The sequence below is a fragment of the Megalobrama amblycephala genome, linkage group LG20 (assembly GCF_018812025.1).
Source record: "Megalobrama amblycephala isolate DHTTF-2021 linkage group LG20, ASM1881202v1, whole genome shotgun sequence".
NCBI classification, from domain to species: domain Eukaryota; kingdom Metazoa; phylum Chordata; class Actinopteri; order Cypriniformes; family Xenocyprididae; genus Megalobrama; species Megalobrama amblycephala.
In genome coordinates this window covers 33,407,225-33,432,431 of record NC_063063.1, presented here as the reverse complement: position 1 = coordinate 33,432,431, position 25,207 = coordinate 33,407,225, and the positions used below count along the sequence as shown (strand labels likewise).

At 38.4% G+C, this 25,207-nt stretch overlaps 1 protein-coding gene across 1 annotated transcript; it reads right to left on the bottom strand.

The window, feature by feature from the left end:
• Positions 1-255: 255 nt before the first annotated feature.
• LOC125255516 (NACHT, LRR and PYD domains-containing protein 3-like) lies at positions 256-25,027 on the bottom strand. Its single transcript, XM_048170823.1, has 9 exons — positions 22,237-25,027; positions 22,039-22,101; positions 19,624-19,800; positions 7,592-9,389; positions 7,141-7,314; positions 6,875-7,048; positions 4,969-5,142; positions 2,410-2,456; positions 256-2,147 (listed from the first exon to the last, which is right to left on the bottom strand). Exons 1-9 carry the CDS (start codon positions 22,490-22,492, stop codon positions 1,615-1,617), a joined length of 3,396 nt encoding a protein of 1,131 aa, XP_048026780.1. The 5' UTR covers positions 22,493-25,027; the 3' UTR covers positions 256-1,614.
• Positions 25,028-25,207: the final 180 nt, after the last annotated feature.

Below are 25,207 nucleotides of genomic sequence, written 5' to 3'. Positions count from 1 at the left end.
TTGTTCAGAAGTTACCTTCCCTCCTGATCCTGAACAAAAATTTAATCTACCTTGTTTAGGCGAGGTTGGACTGCTCTCGTCTTGGGCGCGGGTATCCTCCTCCACGCGTTCCCCGGTGATCCATAATGATGCATCCGCGCCAAACTTGATTTATTTTAGAAATGCACTTTACCTAATATTTTTTTTGTAATTTTATTGACATCAGTAACTGTAATCAAATTACATAAATTTAAAATGTAATACGTTACATTACTGCGTTATTAGGAAAAGTAATTAGACTACAGTAATGTTACTTTGTAACGCATCATACCCAACTCTGGTCATAACCTTGTTTATTACAATACAAGTATACATTGGTCAAAAACAACAAAAACATCCCAGTTATATATGTAACCCTCGTTCCCTGAGGGAAGGAATGGAGACATCACATCAAGTGAACCGACAAATTGGGATCTCTACTTGTTTAAACAAAACAAACCAATGCAAATTGGCATGCAGGTTTTACATCTTGCGTTCCGCCCCGCAGCGTGGGTATAAATACGGAAGTGGATGCCACACATATTCAGGTATTCACTAGGGAGCCGAGATGGTGACCTGGCCACTCAGCGGTGGTACAGCAACTGTGGTGATGGGACGTGCCATGTCCATTCCCCTCCTTCAGGGGATGAGGGTTACATACGTAACCAAGACGTTCCCTTTCAGTCGGTCACGTTCGTTATGTTGAGGGAATCGACAAATTGGGATCCCGATACATCTCCATGCCATGTCCATATAGTTAAAAAAAAAAAACACTCCACCAGATGGTACCGGAAGTGGTGCCGCGACCTGCCGTTGCCAGGATTTGCGCTTGGTCTCTAGTGATCCCCTAGCATAGCGCCATCTGCTGTTTTGGAGTTGCTCAACTGCATTTGTGAGAAAATCGAGCCGAGAGATCTCATAAAAAGGCAAGTGTCTCACAATCGTAACAGACAAGTATGCATTTATATGCTATAGGTTTGGTATTTGTTCACAGGTTATATGCAATTTGTAGGATGGTTTGTATTTATTTGTACAATATTTATTTATATTTGTTAAACACAATACATTTGTTACTCTTCTGCATTCTCGCTCAAACTGGCCTTTGTATTTGCACACTGCTTTCTGTTTGTTTGCAAATCAAGTTTTTCCATTGCAAAGCATATTGAGTTTGTTTGAAAAATGCTGGATTTGTTTGTTTAATTATGGCACAAAATTCACTCCATATTACTATCATAATTACCTGTATGTCTCTGTCTTCATGGACTCTTATTTTGAATTAATTTGGTCTTGTTGTTTTTGGATTTCAGTTCCAGGTTCCTGTGTTTCCATTTCCATAGCAACCCTTGTTTGTAACCATGACAACTTATAACCACCATCACCTGTCCTTCATTTATTCTCTTGTTATCTAGTGTATTTAAACCCTCAGTCATCTTATGTTCATTGTCTTTTGTTAACGTTTCCTGCTGGTGTTTATTAAATATAAGTGTTCATCCACTTATCTTGGATTATCTAGTCAAGCCAGTGTGTGACAGTCACTGATTTATCATGAGCTCAAAGGATTATGGGTAGAATCTCTCTACAGTCTGTTCTGATTCATCAACACAGTTTCACTGATGATCCAGGATAAACCCAAAACCCAGGATAGAGAGGTTGAGTGAATGTGGTCTGGACTGTGTGGATGAGTTTCGTTGTGTTTCTCCTTATGCTGTAGAAGGACAGAGTTCCTGCACTGTGATCCACATACACTCCTATTCTACTGCTGATGGACTTTACAGGGAGTTCAGTGTCTATGTTATTGTGTCTGAAAAAGCATCTGAAGGAAGTGCAGTACAAAATCCAGGATTGATCATTAGATCCAAACATACACTCATTATGCTGTCCCTTCCTGCTGATGCTCTTATATGACACTGATATAAACACACCAAACACACCAACATTGCACTCAATCTCCCAGTAACAGCGTCCACTCACACTCTCTCTACACAACACCTGCTGATACACAATATCAAATCTGTCTGGATGATCAGGATACGGCTGGACTGTGTTAGTGCCAGTAATCACTCTGTTATTCTCAGATAGACAGAGGTTTTTATTCACTGTGTTCAGATCCAGAGTGAACTGATGGGAATCTGATGGAGATAAAACACATCAGAGGTATCAGTATTGCAGAAACACTCTATCTTAAGTCTTCAGTTCAGATTTGACCAGTTAATTTATGATTTTTCACAAATTCATTTTACATAAGTTAAACTTAACTTGATTTTTGATTCTTATCCGATCTTACAAAATCTTGTCTGTATTTAGGAAATCTTGAGTTCGGTACTCAACTCTCTGGTCTGTTACTAAGCAACCAATGAGTGTGTGTGTGTGTGTGTGTGTGTGCATACGTACATTTGTGTAGTCCCGCTGTAATCCTGATCTCTCCTCCATGATCCACACTAGAAAACATACACAGTGTCACAGTTAATCAGTAAACACAGACAGACACACACACACACACACACTTGCATACATGGCTTACGGGAACTCTCCATAGGCGTAATGGTTTTTATACTGTACAAACTGTATATTCTATCCCCTACACCAGTTGTTCCCAACCTTTTTTACACCAAGGCCCACCTCCTCTCTGAATCAATACTGCGCTAAAGAGATAGAGCGTGCGTTTTGAGCCACCGTTCAGTCTGTATTTCACAGCAGCACGATGAGAAACGCCCTGGCTGAACCGAAACAATCACAGAATAGCCTACGTACGAGAGAGGTGGTGCCTTGTTTTAAATGTATTTTTTAATTAATTTATTAAATGTAACATATTAATAATTAAATTAATGAATTATATTAATATATTTAAATAAATTTTTAATTTATCTTGCGGCCCCCTGGAGGATCACTGAGGCACTCTAGTGGGCTGTGGCCCACAGTTTGGGAACCACTGCCCTACACTACCCCCACCCCTAAACCTACCCATCACAGGAAACTGTTTTTTGAATTTCAAAAAAACACTGTTTAGTAGGGGTGGGCGATATGATCGAATTCTTATTTCATGATATGAAAAACATTATTTCATTATTTATATATATTATATATTTACATTATAAAAATGTATCAGTCTAAATAATTATTACTTTGTTTATTTAGTTTAGTCTCTTTCAAGGTTGCTGCACATTTTTTAAAGTCAAATGTAAGGCTTTTTAAGACCTGAAGAAATAAAAATGAATACTAGCCTATACATTATGGCTGTTACCAATCAAATGAAATCATCATCAACAAAATCCATCTTTGCAGTACAGAGGTGACACAGAATGAGAAGTGGCATTACTATATTTACTCAGCATTTACAATTTGTCTACATACATTTAATTCAATATTTAAATATGGATCTTTTTTCTAATTTTAACTTTTTAATTAAAATGTACCTTAAATATGAAACTAAACTGCCAGTAGGTGGCAGCAAGTCACTGTCTTAATGAGTGAGTGAGTTGTTTATTCAATCAATGTGTTCAAATGACTAATTCATTCAGGAACGAAGCACAGATTCATTCGTTCTAAACGCGGATTCAGTCAGTATAACAAAAACATGTCTGTCTGTTGCACGGGGCTCTGTTCTGCTGTTCATCGTTTAGAAATTTTCATTGGTGAAATAAAGAAAAAAAAACAATATTAACAATACTGTGTCTAAAATGTAACTCACATTGTTCATTTAACAATAATTTGAAGGAACATTGCATTTGTGCTGATTTGGGGAAAACGGCACTCTTGCTCGTGTGATATTGTAAAACAACAACATCTTTTAATATGATATAATGAAAAAAACTCGTCGGGGCAAAAAATGCCAGTGTATCTTGAATTTTGAGGGCATATAACTGCATGCATAGCTACATCATGCTGACGAGTAAAGAAAACGTGGTAGGCTACTTATTAAAAGAATATATAACATATATAACATTTCCCATTCCATGACTAGTTAAATAATCGCAATTTACTCTCTGTAAAATGGCGTAATCTGCAGGGTGATGGACACGGAGGTGGGTAAAAAGGTTAGTGGTGTTGCCACCCTTCGCACTGACTGTAGCTAGGCAAAACCTGCGGATTGGGCTGTCTAAGGAGCTGTTTTCTTGGAAGCCAAAAAACGACCATTCTGTCGAGCTTACTTTACTTTTTTCGGGTGTGGACAGAGCCTCTCACTCTCCTGTTCGGACGACTCTTGGAATAGCTGCGCGCGCTGTGTCTTCTTCTTGTTTGACAGGTGTCAGCGTTAAGGTGCAATACTGCCACCTGAGAGCTCAACCAGGTACTGGCGCTGGAGTATTTACATGTCATGATATCATAAGCGTCCTATTCATTTTAGTTATCGGCAATACTGGTATATTGTCACACCCTAAATTAACACAATATCGAAAATTCATGCTTTGAATATCATGATTATCGTCAATACTGGTATATTGCGACACCCCTAATATATATATATATATATATATATATATATATATATATATGTGCGCTTGTTTTTCCATGCTGCGGTGAGATGAAAACATCTCAACTTTTCAGAATGCCACAATCGCACCGCAGGTCATGTGACAAGGACCGATGAGCTTCCTTTCCTTAACAATATCGAAAGCTCAGCCGAACAGTTTTAGACCACTGACTTAACAGAAATTTCATTTTTGTGGTAACTAAATCTTGAAATCATTTTGCTGAGTGATATGGTACAGTAATGGTCAAAGGTCAAGACCTGCCTAGAACTACTTTAGCCGTGAGTGTCCTTTAAAATAATTGTACACTTTTAAACATTCGACAACCAATCAGATTCAAGCAACAGCCCTTTAGTATAACTAGTAAATACTCAAAAAGAACTGTGTAAATGTATGAAAGAAATAAAGTGCAACTTGTTTGTATTAAGTGAAGAATGTAATGCTGTTTTTGGAGTTTTTTAATCAAAACTCCTCTACATACTTGAGTTTATCCAGTCTGTAGTTTGGATGATTGAGTTTATCAGTGAGCAGCTTGACTCCTGAATCTCCTGGGTGATTGTAGCTCAGATCCAGCTCTCTCAGGTGTAAGGGGTTTGAACTCAGTGCTGAAGACACATAACCACAGCCATCCTTTGTCACCATACAGCCAGACAATCTACAAAGACATACAGCCAGAACAGTCCATGTGACATTGGTTTGGCAGTCAGACGTTACAATCACACACTGACCTGAGGCTGTTATTTGTAGCTGTTATTTCTGTAGATTCAGTCACAAAAGTAACAAAAATGTTTGTGGAAGTGTGCCAAAATATTACTTTTCTAAATGTAGTTAAGTCATCAGACACATATATACTTATTTGAATTATAGAAATTGTTATTAACATTTAGACATATTTCTGCCTTTCATTGGGGTATTATCTATTTTAACTGTTTTAACAACTTAACTCCCTCAGGTCGGCGGTCACGCCGGCGTGATCACCGCGGTTTTTTTCTAACCAGTGTGAAAGAGACTCAAAATACTCTGTCAATGTTGCACATACAATTAAGAGCTATACACCATTTTAATCTGTGGAATATCTTCTTTTATTTGTGTACACTCAGAGTAAAAACAAAATGTTGTGCTTTTTGTAAAATAAAGAAAATTAACATGATGCGTGATCTCTCGTCTCCCTCTGAACGAAGTCCAATCTGATAGTTCTCAGAAAATGAACTGTAACTTAGTGAATACTAATCACAAAAAAATTAGACTTGAGTCTAAAGAAACGTTGAAATATCAGGTTTTAAAACAAACCTTCTGTGTTTATGTAATCTGTATGAAAAGAGAGCCATGTCAGAAATCCGTGATTCAGCTCATTACATACATGCATTCATCGTCTCAATCGTGTATTTATTGTCTTGAAAAGTGTTTTGAATAGCCATAGTTAGCGATCTCTGGCCTTTGTTAGTTCAGTTATTTCCTGGATTGCCTATTCTTCTTTAGCATTGGTATTTGTGGACTAAAAGTGCACAGAGCGCCCTCCGGCTGCAAGTATGAATTGAAAACAGTATCCAGTCCTCACAGTGACGACAATAAATATTGAATAAATACTCCTCTGTATAGAAAATTGACATAAACATGAGAATCCATCAATATTTCTCCAAATGTGCATGCTTTTAAGCTAAAAGCCTATATGAAATGCCATAGAGGTAACATAACTGTTCAGACACTTTGTATCATAGAAATGCATTATATTTTAATAATAGAGTACCATTATTTTAAATTGTAATAATATTTCACAGTATTGCTGTTTTTTCTTTATGTTTGATTTACATTATGATGAGCTTGAGACATGATCAACAGAGGGTTTTTTCACAGCCTATCTGACTGAAAGGTCTCATTATTTATGCAGGTCATTAGAGCTCTTTTATGCGATTCTTTTGTCTTCTCAGGTGAGAATCACCCATTATTCACGATTATTCACGCCTCCACGCATACTGTGTTTCTTGACCAAAGATGTTTTAGAAAATTTAAATCTCTATTGTTTTATATGAAGGAGTAGGAATGATAATTTTTACATAATTCTGAAGCAAAAACTCTAGTCTACAACCTCAAATACCCAGAAGTCTTGTGAACAAAGATTTAATATATATATTTTGGCTTTATTTCAGTGACTTAAGTTTTTTGTTTTTTCAATAACCACGCATAAACGTTATTCCTTCAAAAACACAAACATGTACATACATGTTCCTCACATATTATTGTAGCCTAGTTTGTGCTGAATACAGTGTAATGACACTTTTTCCATTAATATGTTTATGAACAACTGAAAAAAGCACAAATGTCAGGGCATGTCAAAACTTCTCCAGGGTCCCAAAAATCCTCAGACCCCTGAGGGTTAAACCATTCACCTCATTATCTCCAGCTGACAGTTTGGACTCTTCAGTCCATCAGAAAGAAGCTTCACTCCATAGTCCTTCAGGTCATTGTTACTCAGGTCCAGCTCTCTCAGGACAGAGTTTGAGGATTGTAGAGCTGAAGACAAACTCTCACAACACTGAGCAGTAAGATTACATGTTGAAAATCTGAAGAAAAACAATGTAATTGCATACAGAATAAATATTAACAGTGTGATTTTTAATAATTATTGCAAAAAATAAAGTATTTAAACTCAAACCTCAGTATCTTTAGCTGAAAGTTTGGACTCTTCAGTCCATCAGAAAGAAGCTTCACTCCAGAATCCTGCAGGTCATTGTTACTCAGGTCCAGCTCTCTCAGGAAGGAGTTTGAGGATTTTAAAACTGAAGACAAACTTTCACAGGATTGAGCAGTGAGATTACAGCTCTGTAGCCTGTGTAGAGAACAAAACAAACAAATAAAAAGCAACAGCAATATATTACAAAGTGTTTCTAATCTGGATCTTGGAAAAGCCTTTGACTGTAGTGATGTAAGCAAAGCTAGAACAATTTTCTTTTCATAAAAAAATCAAACCAGTATTTATAGCATCACACTCATACATGTATTCATTTTTTTGAAGAGTTAAGGTTAACAAGTCACCTATGTAAAATGAAGGCCCAATTACAAAAGACTAAAAGTGTATATAAATGAATAGAAAAGAAGACTCTTACAGTGCTCTTCTGGTGTTTTTGATCACTGGCAGCAGTCTCATCAGTGCATCATCAGATTTTCTGTATTTCTCCAGTTCAAACTTCTCTTGAGTCTCTTCTGACATGAGGAGCACAAACACCAGACCAGACCACTGAGCAGAGGAGAGATTCTGTGCTGAAAGATTTCCTGAGCTCAGATTCTTCTGGATTTCCTCCACAAAGTTATCTTTCAGTTCACTCAGACAGTAGAAGAGATTGATGGTCTTCTCTACTGATTTCTCCTTCTCTATTGTCAGTTTGATATAGTCAACAGTGTCTTTAACATTCTCTGTTTTGAGTTCCAGTTCTGGCAGTAGTTCCATCAGGTCACTCTGATTGGACTCCAGTAAGAGACCTAGATAGAACCGGAGGAAAAGGTCCAGGTGTCCGTTCTCACTTTGTAAAGCTTTCTTGACTGCAGCATTATGAAGTTTAAACAGTGGCTTTTTGGACAGTTTCCATGTCAGTTTTTCTTTCCAGGATAGAAATATGTCAGCTCTCTCATCTTTGCCCAACAAAAACACATAAAGAGCAGCAAGGAATTCCTGGACACTAAGATGTATGAAGCTGTAAACGCTTCTTGCTGCAAAAGCCTTTTCTTCCTGAAAGATCTGAGTGCATAACCCAGAGTACACCGACCCTTCACTGACATCTAGCCCACATTCCTCAAGATCTTTTTTGTAGAAAATCAGATTTCCTTTCTCCAGCTGTTGAAAAGCCAATTTCCCAAGCATCAGAATAATCTGATCAAAAGACCTTGCATTGGCTTTAGGTTCACAGTATTTTTTTTCCATCTGATGCTGCTGAGAAATTAAGAATCTTGTGTACATCCCTGTAAGAGTTGTGGGAGTTTGGTCATTGGTCTTTTTGTCATTTTGTCGAGCCAGAGGTTGAAGAACAGTAAGAGAGATCCAGCAGAAAACAGGTATATGGCACATCATGTACAAACTCCTGTTTTTCTTGATGTGACGGATAATGTTTTCAGAAACGTCAGGACTGTTTTTGATGAAGTATTGCTCTTTCTGCCCATCATTAAATCCTCGCACCTCTGTCACTTGATCAATGTAGTCACGGGGTATCAGACTGGCTGCTGCTGGTCTGGATGTGATCCAGATGAGAGCAGAGGGAAGCAGGTCTCTCTTGATCAGGCTTGTAACTATCTTACTCACTGTTGTTATTTTGTTAACATCTGTAATTTTGTCACCCTTTTTAAAGTTCAAAGGAAAGCGACATTCATCCAGCCCATCAAAGATGAACATGACTTTACCATCACCTTCAGGAAGAGAAAGTAGTTCTTCAGTACCACTAAAGACATGTTCGTGAAGCAGTCCAATGAGACTGTAGTCCTTTGTGATCAAATTTAGCTCACGGAACGGCAAAGGTAAAATAAAGACTATATCCTGATTTTCTTTTTCTTCAGCCCAGTCAAGGATGTATTTATTGACAGAGACGGTTTTTCCCACCCCTGCGATCCCCATTGTCAGAACCTTTCTGTTTTGTCGACCCTTTTGGACTTTGAATATATTATTGCACTGGATCGTTGTGTCTTTGGCATCAAATGGTTTGAGATTTAATTCCAACTGTCTCACCTCGTGGTCATTCACTCTTCCTCCAGTCTCATTCTCCACCACATATAAATCAGTGTAGATATCATCCAGGTATTTCTGATGACCCGTCTGTGAATTACCAACTAATATCTGTTTGTAGTCCTGTTTTAATTTGTCTTTCAGTCTGAAGCTAATCTCATGAAGAGCAGCCTTACTGTGCTCTGCAGCTGAGCCTTCAAGAAATAGGAAAAAAGTGAGCAAGAGATCAATTTAAACAAATTTATAATAACATATTTAGGTAAATTCTAACCTGTTCTTTCATTTCTTTCATGTTCTTTCATCGAAAAATAACAACTGTACATGTGTGGTAACTTGAACACTGTATTTCTGCTACATTTAAATTAATCACACTCATACTTCAAGATTATGTTTAAGTTGACAACATGTACGGTCATGGAAATTCCTTGACTCATGTCAAGTCACATTAATACAATTCTTACAATTTCATGCTTTTTATAATGGGGTTGTTACAATTTAACAATTTTAGATACCATTGAAATTTCATACTTCACAACACAAATTTTTATATTCCAGCAAAAAGTAGTTCTAGCCTAACTAAATCAAGTACATTTTTTCTTGGCTCTCAGAGTAAGAGTATTGAATTGAATTCTCCTTCATGGTTTATTGTGCTTGAGATTAAAAATCTCTTGATAAATTCATGCAAAAGGTGAGGGCACAGAACTACAACTTCACATTTGTGTAACCACAATAATCCTAAATATCTGCCAGTTGATGGTATGTTGCTCATCCCTAAATACTACATTTTTAACTCAATTTAAACATTTCTAAGCAACTTTTTTTATAATTCCTATTTACAGAGTGGTCAATTAACTGTTGCCATTTGATCATGTTTATGTCATGCTGACCAAAGTCATTAAAAGTTATTGTTTTCTTTTGCTTAAATTAACCATTGCATGTAGGATTGTTAGGGGTGTGATGAGAGACAAGACATGAGATTGGGTTCACAAAAACAAGACAAGGTTTTTGCACAGTATTTTTAAGAAATCCTCAATGACAAAATTCATGACTGGAAAAAAAGTCTGCAGGTGCATTTTGAAGGCCCGGCTTCACAGACAGGGTTCAGAATAAGCCAGGATTAGGCCTTAGTTTAATTAGGACATTTAAGTAGCATTTTAAAAAGTGCCTTAGAAAAAAATTACTGGTGTGCATCTTGAGACAAAACTTATTTTTAAGATATGTCAGTGCAAGTTGCTTTCAGTTAAAACAGCTCAGACTACACTTAAGTCTGTGAAACCAGGGGGAAATGTTTTAACTAATCATCTTGTAATGAATGTAATTTCAGTTCTACTTCCGGATTATTAATTATCATATGAATTGAAATACAACAATATACATGCACTGTAAAAGGTTTTTCTACAAAATCAACTAATGCCAAGTTCACACTACAGGATTTTAAGCCTGATTTGCAAGTTAACAAGCTCACCGACAGGTCGGGCTGTGATCGGGGGCAAATCAGCGAGTGATTAGTGCTCGTCAATCTTTATGCGTAACTTCTGGTTTATGGTACGCTGACGCGTTTGGCTGCCGCTCCTCTCCCGTTTGTTTTTGTTTAAGTTTTCAAGAGGGTTTTGGAGCATGTGAAGACTGCCTATTTTTATTGCCATGCGGAAATACGCATCACACAGATTTCCTGCTGGAATCTACTGTTGTGTCTCCCAGGACTTACACCAATGTGAGGTTACGGCTGGTGTAGACTTCTCCAACATGGCTTTAAGGTACACTGTTCGTGAACTGATGAACCTTAAAGGAAAGTTTTATCTGGCGAATGACATATATGCTATGCTCGCTGCAGTCATGTTGGAATATTGAGACCTCGCTCGTCAGGACGCAGCTTCTCTTGCTTGTCATCTAATATTGTTACTTATCCTACATATCTGCGCAAATCTCAAATGCTGTCATTGGCTCTTAAGCAAGTGGGGGTTCCTCCGGTTTCATCAGCTGCTCCCTGTGTTTTGGCACTTTTCAAAGCGCGCTCTGTCAAGAACAAGGCTGGGATATTATCTGACATCATTACAGCAGGAAAATTGGACCTTGTGTGTTTAACGGAAACCTGGCACAAAGAGTCTGATGGTCTTCTCATTAATGAACTTACTTCTGCTGGATGTGGATTGTTTTATCTAACGCAATCTTCTGGTAGAGGTAGGGGTATCATTGTGCTGTATAATCACCAACTCATTATGAGCCCTGTGGATGTCCCTCAGTTTAACTCGTTCGAATGCCATGTACTGAGTGTATCTGCCTCCCTCTCCACTGCCATAGCCATAGTCTACCTAAGATAAATAATGTCTTTTTGTTTGAATTTGCAGATATGTTGCCCTTATTGTGCCTCAAATTTGAGAGAACTCTTATTTTGGGTGACTTCAACATCCACATGGACATTAAAGATTCTACTATAACAAAAGACTTTTCATCTTTATTGGAGTGCTTTGATTTGAACCAGCTGGTGGACTGTCCTACTCATAATAAAGGCCACACTCTTGATTTAGTGATCCTAAATGGTTCATTTGTGTCCCAGTTGTCCACCTTTGACTTGGGGCTGTCTGATTTTAATATGGAGCTGCCTGGCATGAACACTACCTCTTCTCGCATTATTAATTATCACAAATGGAGATCTATTGACCCCTCTGATTTTGCTGAATTCATTGATTCTTCCTTAAGTTGTTTTTCTCCATTTGATGCATTGGAAGACAAAGACTTCATGTTTAATTCCGTTCTCTCATCTGGCTTGGATTTATTTGCCCTTTTGAAATCACGATCTGTTTCCTTTGGACGTTCCTCTCCCTGGTATAATGATAATCTGTGTGCAATGAAGACATCATGTCGTATGTCTGGCTTGACTGTCCATCAACAGGCCTGGAAAGACCAATTACTTGAATATAAGACAAAAATTGCAGCAGAAAGGTCTGCTTGTTTTGCACAGATTGTTTCTACAGATTTCTTTAGCTCTACGATTGATCACACTCATAAATGTATTATTTCTTCTCTTCCTTCGTCTGTTTCTCCTTTATCGGTTTCAGAATTTTCTGGTACCCATCTCTTAAACTTCTCCACAATGGACTTGAAATTCTCTTTGTAATGAGGTTTCAAAAATGAAAGCTGCCACTTCCATTGTTGATCCTGTACCAACCGTGTTTCCGTAAACTCCACAGCACTGAAACATCTTTAGTTAAGGTCACTAATGATTTGTTAATAGCTTCTGTTTCTGGCTGTATTTCCATCTTGATTCTTCTTAATCTCAGTGCCGCATTCGACGCTGTTGAACATTCAATTCATTGTCTTTGGTGTTTCTGGGACTGCACTAAGCTGGTTTGAGTCTTATCTCTCAGATCGAAAGCAGTTCATTGCTATGGGTGGTTGCAGGTCTGATATTGGTGTTGTGAAATCTGGTGTTCCTCAAGGATCAATTTTGAGCCCTTTACTTTTTAGCATTTACATTTATCCATTGAGTCAACTTTTAAGATCACTTGGTCTCAACTTTCACTTTTATGCAGATGACACTCAGGTTTATGTACATTCAAAATCTGATATTAATGTGGCTGTGTCTTTTCTTTCTCAATGTATTTCTGAGATTAAAAAAAATGGATGTCTGGAAATTTCTTGTGTCTGAACAGTGACAAGACGGAGGTAATGCTCATTGGTTCACACTACCAGAAACGTAAGGCTGGGTCTTTAACTTTAAGTGTGGATGGCTCTACACTGGAATTTAAAACAAAATTTAGGGGTGATATTTGATGCACATTTAACATTTGTTCCCCATGTTCAGAACACTGTAAAGACATCAATCTTTCGTCTAAAAAATAGATAGCTTCCTATGCTGTCACTTCCAGTGGCTGAAAAGTTGATAAATATCTTTGTTTTCTTGCATTGATTATTGTAATGCTTTGCTGGTTGGGATCTCAAATGCTACCCTAAATAAATTACAGTTGGTTCAAAATTCAGCAGCCCGAATCCTGTCTGGAACCAGGAAAAGGGATCACATCACTCCAGTCTTGGAGTCTTTACATTGGCTCCCTGTCAGATTTCGAGTGGATTTTAAAGTTTGCAAGCTTACTTATAAAGCTTTGAATGATTTGGCTCCTCACTATCTCTCTGAGCTTTTAGCCCCCTACACACCTTTGCATGCTCTCCGCTCTTCGGATGCTGGCCTTTTAATTGTTTCAACCATTTAAAATCTATGGGTGAAAGGGTGTTTTCTTCAGTCGCTCCAAGACTATGGAATTCCTTGCCTGCTCGAATTAGGCAAGCAGAATCCCTTAGTGTTTTTAAATATTCCCTTAAAGTTTATTTCTTTAGAGTAGCTTTTACTTGATTATATTGAAATTTATATTTTTATTTACTTGTTTTTGATAGTATGCTCTTATTTGGTATGTTTTTTTATATCTCACTTATTTTAAAGTATTTTCTTTTTTTCTCCAGTGAAGCACTTTGAGATGCTACTTTTTAAAGGCGCTATAGAAAATAAAGTTTATTACTATTATAACTACTCAACGATGCATCAAAGACGCTCGCTGACACCTCGCCAACGCCTCACCGATGGCAGACAAATATCTAGCATGCTAAATATCTGGAGCTGTCAGCTGACTCGACATGCTGTGTGTCATGTGTTATGATGGCCTACAGCCAATGAGAGCATAGGCCAGGGGTCATCAACTATATTTGTCCAAGGGCCAGAATTTTTCACTGCAGACACTGTAAGGGCCAGATACTCGTAATATAAAATAAAATTCGAATTGTATCCTAATATGTTATTATTTGATATACTAATTCTAATTCCAAATTTATGTTATTTTTTACATATTACCTGTACTGCAGCAAGCCACCAGGGGGCGATAGCGATATTTTAGGCTTCATATTCGTGAGGCTGTCAAGCTGTCCATCACTGTCACGCAATTGTGCGCAAATCCCAGGCAAGGAAAATTTTGACATTTGTGAAAAAATGAGCACGTGAAACAATAAAAGATGTTCAATGAGAGAACGCGTTTATCGTCATTCTTGACTGAAGGCAGGCTATGGCACAAGCTACTTTTCAGAAGGCTTTTTTTTTTTCGTTAGATTTAAAAATAAAAAAACGGTTCTCATTCCCCCTTGAATAAGGCCGGCGACACACTGGCTGCGTGGCGTGTCCGTTTTTATTTCGGCTCCCATATTTAACAGGTTGGAGTTTGCACACTGAGACGCGCGTCTCAGGCGCGCTCGAGCCACGCAGAAAACGCGTGCATGCTAGAAATAGAACCGACGCGTGTTCCAGCCCTATGGTTCCAGCAACGGGAGTGTTCTCTGGCTCTGAGCTTGTGTTTTGTTGCTTTGACATTGTGGAAAATAGAATAATAGAAACAAAATGTATTAGCATTTTTACCCGTTATTATCAATCTAAATTAATCTTGTTTTTAATTTAACTTAATTTCATTTTTCTTTATTTAAATTTCGTTTTTTCTTTATTTAAATTTAGTTTTTTCTTTATTTAAACTTCGTTTTTCTTTATTTAAATCTACCCTTACTGTGCCAATTTGTTAGTCAGAAAAATATTAGACTACCTTAAAAGTATTGCTTAATTTAACAGACCTGTGTGTGTACGTTTTATATCACTAGTGCAGTGTCCGTTCTCGGAGCATAAGCCCTGCCCGCGTGAGGTGCGCCGCTTCCCGCTCGCGCTGCTCTGACTGTAGTTTACTAAAAGTTTATTAATTCTGAATGTGTCGCGTCTCGCGTGTCCATCTATATTGCACCAAATGCGACACTGCACTGCCTTGTGAAGTCGATTGGATGAACGGTTCTCGAAATAATATAAATGCAAACGGACATACAGACACAGATTCCTGCCTTTATTAGAGAGAAAAATATGTTCAGCCCCTCTCTCCGAAGCTTCGAATAGTCGATGTTCATCAAAAAATGGTATTCGGACCAGCCCTAAACTTTTTCCTCTTACAAGGCTATTCCTGATTTCAGTATTATTCTGGGGGCCGGATGGAAATCTCTGGCGGGCCGGATTTGGCCCGCGGGCCGCCAGTTGACGTTGCATGGCATAGGCGCTTATCCCGAGTACACATGAAAATGGTCAAGCACCCACGGAAAAACAAAGCTATTCTCCATTAGTCATCTAGTTCTCTAGTTATTTTATTATTGTAAATAGGTATTTAATGAATTCATTTATTTAGTGAACCCCTACTGATCATCAGATATTTTGAGTGTGACTCTGTACATCACTCATGGATGGAATGTGTTTATTTGGTAATATATTTGCATTCCGTGTGTTACTCTTTGCAAAATACAAATAATTTTTGAGTAATTAATTCATCAGGCACATCATTGAATGTTTTGTTTTGAATGTTTTGAAGGGGCACTTGCGTATATGTTTAATGTTTCAGTTATAATTTGCTTATGGAAACTGAGGTGAATAAAATGTGTTTTATAGTTTAGGCTACTGGAAGGCAAGGGTACCAAAACCTGGTAACGAGCCCACCGGCTAAATTATTATACTAGTGTACGTTAGAGCTGCTTGATTATGACAAAACTCATAATTGTCCATTATTCCCTTGAAATTGTAATTGCGATTATTAATTACGATTATCACAATTTACATTGAATAATATTTGAATATTTTGAATAGCTTTATACCATTGTTTGAAGCAATAATCATGTTTTGCTTGGTCTGCTCAAAGTCGCGCTGGATTTTCTCCTTAGCGTAAGGTTGAGGGGTCCATCTATCACTCTTTTCCATGTTTGTAGAGGTAGTTTGTGGAGTAAATATATAGGCTGTGTGGACCCACTTTATATTAAGTGGCCTTAACTACTATGTACTTACGTTTAAATTAATCATTTGATACAATGCACTTAATGTGTACAAACATGTTTTTAAATTGTAGTTATATTTTAAAAACACCTGCATGTAATTACATCTGTAATTAATTTCTGTAATTACATTTATAATTACACTGTTGACCCATCCCTTAACCCTTACCCCTACCCTTAAACCTACCCATACAACCCAAGCTTTCCCTAACTGTACTCGTACCCCACCTCAATAGCTACAAATGTGTTTTGCAATTCAATATGAACCCAGTAAATACATTGTACTTATTTTTTGATGTAAGTACATAGTAGTTAAGGCCACTTAATATAAAGGGGGACCTGCTGTGTTATTGTCATGACACTGGAATTTCTAACTTCGATACTGTAGCGTCTGGATGGATCCGTTCGTAGTCAATAAACTTTGGAATTTTCAGAATGCTGTTAAACTGCTGAACTGTGTTTTTAAATCACTAGATCGGCTCTGGCCGACTGTGACTTGTGGCATTTTTGTGGACCCGTGAGTTTAAACAGAGATGCCCACTTCCCAGCTCTGGAAACTTCAAAAGGATCGCCCCCTTCTTTTGTGGGCCCAGAGAATAAGTGCCAGATCACATTCCAGCACACACAGACACACACAGACACACAAACATGCATTGAAGACTATGTGTAAAATATAATTATGCCACTATGTACCCTTCGTGTCTGCCAAGTGCAGGTATGTTCTCCTAGTGTGTAGACTTAGTTTAAATGACTGTAGTTGTTCTAGTTTCATTTCTAATGATGGAATTTGTCTGTAAATTATAACTTCTTTTATATGCTTAGCTTAGCTTACCTATCGAATTTAGTATCATTTTAACGCTCTCTCTATGCATTATTCACTAATGTATGTTGCACTGCTGACAAATGCATTGTACTATTTTTAATAGTACTTCGAAGAAAAATGTACCCTGATCCAACCTCATAAATTATGCAAATGAGGTCGCAAGAGAAGACTTGCCTGCCAAAGATTGCCCCGCATCTATTGGCCGTCCAACTCAGGAGGTGGGTTAGCTTGGTTTTCTATAAAGCAACGACATGCAGCTTTTCTCTTTGTCTCCCGATTGTCTCTTGAACACCTCGTGCACGTCTCTCCCGGACGCCTCAGGTGACCGTGCTTCCCAATCATGCGCGCAGCTTCTCTCGGGACGACCATTTCCTTGGACTCTCTCTCTCTTCTCTCTCTTTAGTTAATTTACTCTTCAGTTTAAACCTTGTTTGAAAACCCCGCCGGAGAAACCCTCTCGGAAAGGACCAACCAAGCCAAGCACACTGAAACTCTACTGCACATCGACTTGAACCAATATGCAAGTATTAATTTCCTGAAATTCGTTTAAACTGATTTCCTTGCTGGCTCTCAAAAGGGTTTAACTGTTGGTTGTAATTTGCCATTCTTTGATCATCACGCTCTTTTTCTGTCTTTACTTTCACTTTGTATATATTTGTATCTACTTATGTACATTTAGCCGTATAACCTTTGTATTATCCGACCACAACGCAGCCCTGAAGTATCAGCAGAGATCGAGTCGACTAGATCATCCACTGTTAAGGCCTCATCGCCACGACAGCCAGTAGCACAGTTCCTCAACAAACTGTCCATACCGGCGTGATGAATACGATCCTCAACTGGATGGAACTGAAATAAATACTTTGATTGTTGCAATCCTATCAGACTTATGATAGCAACCTGATTCGTAACAAAGCACTGTTCGCCAGAGGAGAACTGGCCCCCCGACTAAGCCTGGTTTCTCCCAAGGTTTTTTTTTCTCCATTTTAACACCTATTTGCCACTTGTTTGCCACCTGATGTCACCTGTTGGAGTTTGGGTTCCTTGCCGTTGTCGCCTTTGGCTTGCTTAGTTGGGGACACTTGACATTTGACTTGACATTTGATATTCAACAGTATTCTTGACATTTATTCAACAGTGCTTTGATCTGCCTGCATTGACACTATTCTTGAAGAGCTGCTGTGCAGCAAAAATTATGTACCAGTTATCAAAGCTGCTTTGATACAATCTGCATTGTAAAAAGCGCTATATATAAATAAAGGTGACTTGACTTGACTTGACTATATATATTAAACACATTATATTCATGCTTATTTGTTCTTTGCTTATTCATAAAATCCAGGTCACTTTAACGTTTAGATCCTATCCTTGCTTTACGTTTGGATGTTAGAATAGGAAGTCTTTCTCGTGGCCAGAGAAAAACCTTCCTTTGATAATATTCTATGAGGAGCTTAGTTTGCTGGACAAACGAACAGTTTCTCTAAACAATTATTAAACCAGAACTAATCATATATATAATTGATTATAATTCATTGTAATTAATTCACCATATATGGTTAATTCCCCCTTGGGTCGGTATGTGCATAATAATTATTCATAAAGCTTAATGAATTATTATATTCATATTCCACCCATAAACTGATTAATAACTGTACAACTGCTACAATACGATACCTTGAAAAGTACCAATATTCAATATCATGTTTTGTCCATCTATTGAAAGTCTAGGCAATCAAAAATGCTTCTGAAGAGATCACTTTATATGATAAAGCTTTTAAGCACAAGGAAGCTTTATTGCAAATGGTAAACTGAATTTAAAAAGACAAGTAAATAGTAATGAAATAAGAACAAATGACAAATTACTAACTATAGCACAAATAAATACAACAGAATAAAGGGGGTGGGGGGTGAGAGGGCAGTCTTTGGACAGGGTTACGGTGAATGAAATCATGAGAATAACACCTTCTTAAAAAACAAAAAAAACAAAAAAAAAACCTCCGACCTCCTGGCTTCGCCCTACATGCAGTGCTACTGGGAAGAGTAAACACAACTGAAGAGACTAGTCATCTCTTTAATGTAAGAATCTCGTAAAGTAGTGTTATGATAACCTTCATTTAATTAGAATAAGTATTGATATAAAAAGCTTGGGACTGTTTATAAGCCTGACATGGCTGACTTGTTTTGATTTTAATTATTTTCACCGAATCTAACATACTTTTTATTCTAAAACAATTTGTATATATTAGATACCATTTTGCCAACGAATACAACTTTAGTTGAGCCCTACTATACTATATTGTCATAACGTAACTAGTTTGCTTTTTACCACACAAGATGTTCTATGCAATTTCATAATGACAGGGTTTGAAATGAACACCTGTGAAATGCAGGTAAAAATCAACTGTGGAGGCAATTTGGCAGGTTATGTTTGACAAATTATGTTCACTCAATTTGCTGGTGAAGTTTATGTAATTTGCGCAGATTTAGCGCACATAATCAATATTACACATAGTCAATATTATGAATATTAAATATAGCTGAAATTGAGCACCTGCGCATTTCTGGCTTACTTCAACACAACTGTCACTAAGCAACCAATAAAGGAGCGGTGGTTTGTTTGCTTTGAAGGGAATAGTGCAGATCCAAGAAACATAATGTGGGGTAAATAACCCCAGTGTAAAATGGAAAGAACTACCTTGCAACAATGAGCAGACCCTGGCCAGATAAAAACTGAAAATGAGTAAATGACCTTTGGTGTCTCGCATCTTTCTCACCTTTTTCACCCGAGATGGGTTTGCATCCCTGTATATTGATACCATTTCCTGCACTGTTGTAGATGAAGGTCACTGGGCCTGTGATGGTGTTTCCAGCAAGTAAAGGAGCATTTACAGTTGCTCCTGTTTCAGCATTCACATCAACACTGACTCCACAGTGCGCACTGCTTATCTGGACTAGAATACAGAGAGATTAATGACATTTCTTAAATGACAAATTTTAGGCATGCACCAATACCAGTATCAGTATCGGCCCAATACCAAGCTCATGTACTTGTACTCGTAAAAATACCCCTGATACCTAAAGTCCCAGGTATACTACGGCCGCACGCGTGCAACAGTGCATGCGTAAGCAGGACAGAAGAGTCCGCTAGTTGGCAATACGCACAGTACTGAGCACAGTGTGCAGTCCTCGAAGAAGAGTGTATAAAAAGTGATTCAAAAACAAGACGAGTAAACTCAGAAGCATGCCTTCTCCATCATTTTTTATTCCTGTTCTTCTGGTGTATCTTCTGAACTATGTTGCAATGGTGGATGCACTATTTTTAGTTTAGAAGTTTACATAGTTTAGAAGATACACCAAGAGAACAAGAAACAAAAACGATGGAGAAAGCATGCTTCTGAGTTTACTCGTCTTGTTTTTGAATCGCTTTTTACACACTCTTCTTCTTCCTCGTCTGTTTTACCTTCCTGCAACCAGCTGTAACAGATGAACGGACCGCCCTACTTTGATGAACGGGCTAAGTTCATCACCGCGGTCCGGGAAAGCCACGATTTTTTTTCGTTTGCCACAAACTTTTGTTTTTTGGCCAGACAGAGCTTATTGGAGGATGAAACCCTCAACAACCTGTTCTGGATCGGGGCCAACCTCTACCATGCCACCCACCTTCCAGACACTACCGGACTTAGTTGGAGGGAAGCCGTATTTATGCGTGCGGTCCCGATCCAGAATCTGGCCAGACCCAGAGCCCAGCTCGTCACCACCGCGATCGACGACGCCTGAGCCCCCCGCAGACTGGAAGCTTGCCTACTGTCGTGCTCTGTCCTGCCTCGACCCGTCGACCTAGCTCCTACGCCTACACTCCTCCTCCCTTCAACTCCGACATCGACCATCGAGTATTCAGACTCGCTGGGCTCCCTTGGAAAGTCGGCTCCCCCTGGGTCGGACGTCACCAAGCCTCCGCTGCGGACTTGTGGGCCGTACGCTGCTCTCCAACCCTCCACCCCTTCGGCTTCGGCAAGCTCCACCCTCCCTCAGGCTCCACCTCTGCCCTGGGTTGCTCCAGCTCGTCCTCTGCTCTCCGGATCTCCACTTCCGCCTCGAAGAGTTGTCACTGTGGATTCGTTAATGACTTATTCATTATTACTTTATTTAATTCCATGCCTGTGGTGTACCCAAATGATTACTGTGGGAATTCAACATCCAACTTGCTATTGACTTGCAGCACAAGTAGCTATATGAAATATAGCTAAAAACCTAACAATTTTTTTTAATGATGCTTATTAAAAAAAAAAAAAAAAAAAATTAAAATACATTTATATAAAGCATATATTTTCACTTGGTAGTCTTTTTATCTTTCATGATATGTTGACATTAAGGATCTTGGCAAGCGCTGCTGCTCACGATCTGTCCTCTGTCTGCTGCCTATCCCACTGAAAATAAACTAGGATGCATCCCCCTGACCAAGAGTAGGCTATATTAATAAAAAGTAATAACAAATAAGTAGGTAAATACAAATAAGCTGGACATTTCTGTTGGGATTCCTTTTTCCCGGCAGCTCGCGATGCCCAGTCTGCCTAATAGGCTACATTTAGCACAGTTATTATAGTAATAATAAAATTTATAGCACTTCAGGTGAAAAGGGTCATTCTCTGTGTTCAGTCTTTTAAAACTACTCCTCAACACACAGTGCAAATAAAGCAGTTACATCAATGAGATAGCAGTCTGCGGCCACACACCCGTGCTAATGGTACAGCCCTCAACGCAAATTATATGACAAAAAAATGGAAAAATAGAAAAACGTTTAGATTTTATTTATTCAAATGATTGTTTCCAAAGTCATAATTTAGCTAAAGTAAAATTGAAAAATTGGCAAATATTGATGATGTAACCGAAAAACAATAAAAATTAACATCTGGTTTAAATTTTTCATTTTTGCATTTGCATTGTATGGTCTGAATTGTGAAGCGTTACATTGACCCTTGAGCATTAATTTATGAAAAGTGTAAAAAAAAAAAAAAAAAAAAAGCCTTGTGGGACACTTATACTAATGTAGTTTTGTTGTGAAAGACAGTTATTTAATAATAAGATACAAATAAGATTTGCCATTATTGTGCTTGTTCCTGTATTTGCTGCTTACTGTTATATTTTCTCGTTTCCAAACTTTCCATGTGTAGGCAGTGATTGTTATTTACCCAATTTATCTTTTGAATGAGCATCAACAGCAGCAGATGTCTTCATATTGCCTTCAGCCTGACCTGCGTGAGAAAGAGAGAGGATCACTCACTGGGAAACATAAATCACACAAACACATCAGCAGAGCAAAGATTAAGTCAAACCATCACATTAGTAAACAGTCAATCACATTACAGTCACTGTGAATTAAACATTACCTGGCTTGTGATTGTTCTCCAGCTGCTCAGCCAGATTATTCTGGTTCATCTTCCTCAGGATCTCCACCATGATCTTCACAGCTTCTTTTGGTCCAAAACATGCCACCATCTTATCCACTGTGTCTAACCTATCTGCATTCTCCATGTCAGAATTTGATATACACCCATGTTTTTTTAAGTGCCACTGAAACTTCTTCAGTTCAGCTTTTTTCAATTCATTCAGTGATTTCTCAAGAAGTTCTTCAACAGACGCCATTGCCCTTCACAGATTCACAGCTGCAGAAAAAGATCTGAAGTTGTTTCACTCTTAACATGTGGACCTAAGAACTCAAATGTTATTTGGATTATGAAATGATCAGGAGAAAAACCTGATCAGGACTATCATCCAAACTCATCTGTTAAAGGGGTCCTAAAATACTCCTTTTGCATGGCATCTATCTGAAACATACTAGCAATGAGAACCCTAGCAACCACCCAGAATGCCCTAGTAACTCCTTAGCAACCATTTAGCAACACCCTAGCAAATTAGCTGCAGCTCCCCACCCCCTTTTCCAGAAGTGTCTCCTCGGATACTCTGCCAACAACTAATAAAACATCAACTTGTTTTCTTTGGAACTTAAACCTGTTATACCAGCACTTTTTCGCAAAACTAATAGAACCAGTTTTCAAAAGGACTCATGACACAAGAGTGAAACTATGTGGAGAAAAGGTATCTGAAATTACAGGTAAAAAGAGACTCAAACCGTGGTCTCTGGCATGGGAGGTGGGCGCTTTTTCATTTTCATCAACCCTATCAAATACAAATGACAAAATCCTATTTTATATTTGAAATATGTATTTGAAATACATTAATCATAAATATTGCCCATCCCTGATATATTTTCACTCACAAAACACTCTGAGTGCTTGAGAGTTTTGCTCTCCGCCAAGTGATCTGTACTATTTCAGTTCAGCTCAATGCGCAGCATTCCTGTATTTGACGTACTGCAAACTCTAGTGTGTAGGTGCATGACTCGCCATCACTTTACTGAGAGCACTGTGTTTCTCATACACAAGCAAAGAGAGAGAGAGACTCTTACATACCACGTAGAATCGATGCACTACATGTAAATGATATTCATTGTTGTATTTTCCTGTCAAAATAAGTTCATTTGGAATTATTCATCTTTTAAGAACATACAGACGAGATGCCAGTTTCTCTGGTAGTTGGCTGAACTTATGCACAAACGTCAATCTCATTGGCTGGCGCTCAACTATTACCGTCCCTGTTTTGATTTCAGCAAATCAGTTTGAGCAAAACACTGACAACGTGATTAACATTCATGAACCCAGCAGCTCATCAATCCTTAGTGCATTGTGTAAATTGTTAATCACAAGTTCTCACAAATAATCAGATAGTAAATAGTATGCGTAGTAGTATGTGTATTTGGCGTGCTGTCCGAGGAGAGGGCTCCGAGCTCGGTATTTTGGACAAAACCCAGAGTGCTCCCCCAAAAATTGCAAACCAGTGTAGGACAGCAGCTGGAAACGTTACTGATGACCCCCAAAAATTGCATTGCGAAGGGTGATTTTCTGTTTAGAGGGTTAGGTTGAAGGGCCGGGAGAGTTCTCATCATATGGATGAGGACATTACTGCTGCAGCAATGAAGGCGAGTTTTGACAGGGCTGAGCTCCTGCGGGAGCAGAGGGAACATCACTGCTGCGGCAGTGGAGATATTAGCCAGGATAACCGAGCTCCTGCCTTTTTTTTATATGGAAACGATTAGAACGGATGTAGCTTCTGATGACCAGCAACCAAATGTTTGAATCTGATGCTGGGAGAGGCCTTTTTGGGTGGCTGTAGTTGCTGCTCCTATGCGGCTTGGATTGTAGGGTTCTAGGGGAGGCAGCTTGAAGAATGTAGTTGAGAGAGGTGTCAAGGAGAGTTTTTAGTGGCTGTTAGCCAACGGCCGAGGCCGTTAGCGGAGGAAGCCTCACGCTCGGGTCGGCCCCTGGAGCCAGTGGAGGGATAAGGAGGTTAGAAAAGAAGGAAACTGAGGAAGGGAAATTGAGGCATCTGGGTCTGCAACGTTAGCAGAGGCAGCCTCTTGCTCGGGTTGGCCCCTGGAGCCTGGGAAGGAACAGGGTGGTTAGAAAAAGAGGGAAGCTGGGGAAAATAGGACGTCTAGGCCTGCGTCGATAGCGGAGGCAGCCTCACACTAGGGTCCGTAGATGGACTGTAGACCAAAGAGAGGTAGGGTGAGAGATGGCGGGATGAAATGGCTGAGACGGCTGAGCGTGCTCCGCTAGTAGAGGCATCCTCACGCTCAAGGGCGTAGATTTGGTTTCAACATTGGGGGGGTTGAACATTGGTATGCTAGCATTATTGGATAATGTATTTCTTCTTTATCTATCTATCTAGTCTATGGTTTGTTAAGTTACTTATGGATTTCTGATCATTATAAAACAGATACAGATGAAAAGGGAACGGTAAGATTTATTTGATTTAAATGCATCAAAATAACGATTTGAAAAGAATTAGTCCTACCAGTCTCTGCGTCTCTTTACCAATAGTGAGGCTGTGGTTGAAGTTACTTCAAAACAGAAATTCATATTATGACTTTAAGTTTCTAAGCGATTTTGTTGATAAATCCCATACGGAAATGTAATATATGTACATGTATGAAATTTACATATATAAAATATATCCACGTATACAGTGAAAAACATATATGAAACCTATTCGAAAATGGAACAATTTCATATATTGACATATAAAACTAGCCCATATAAATATATATGTTAATGTATGTATAAAACAGTCTTATATACATACAGGTCCTTCTCAAAAAATTAGCATATTGTGATAAAGTTCATTATTTTCCATAATGTAATGATAAAAATTAAACTTTCATATATTTTAGATTCATTGCACATCAACTGAAATATTTCAGGTCTTTTATTGTTTTAATACTGATGATTTTGGCATACA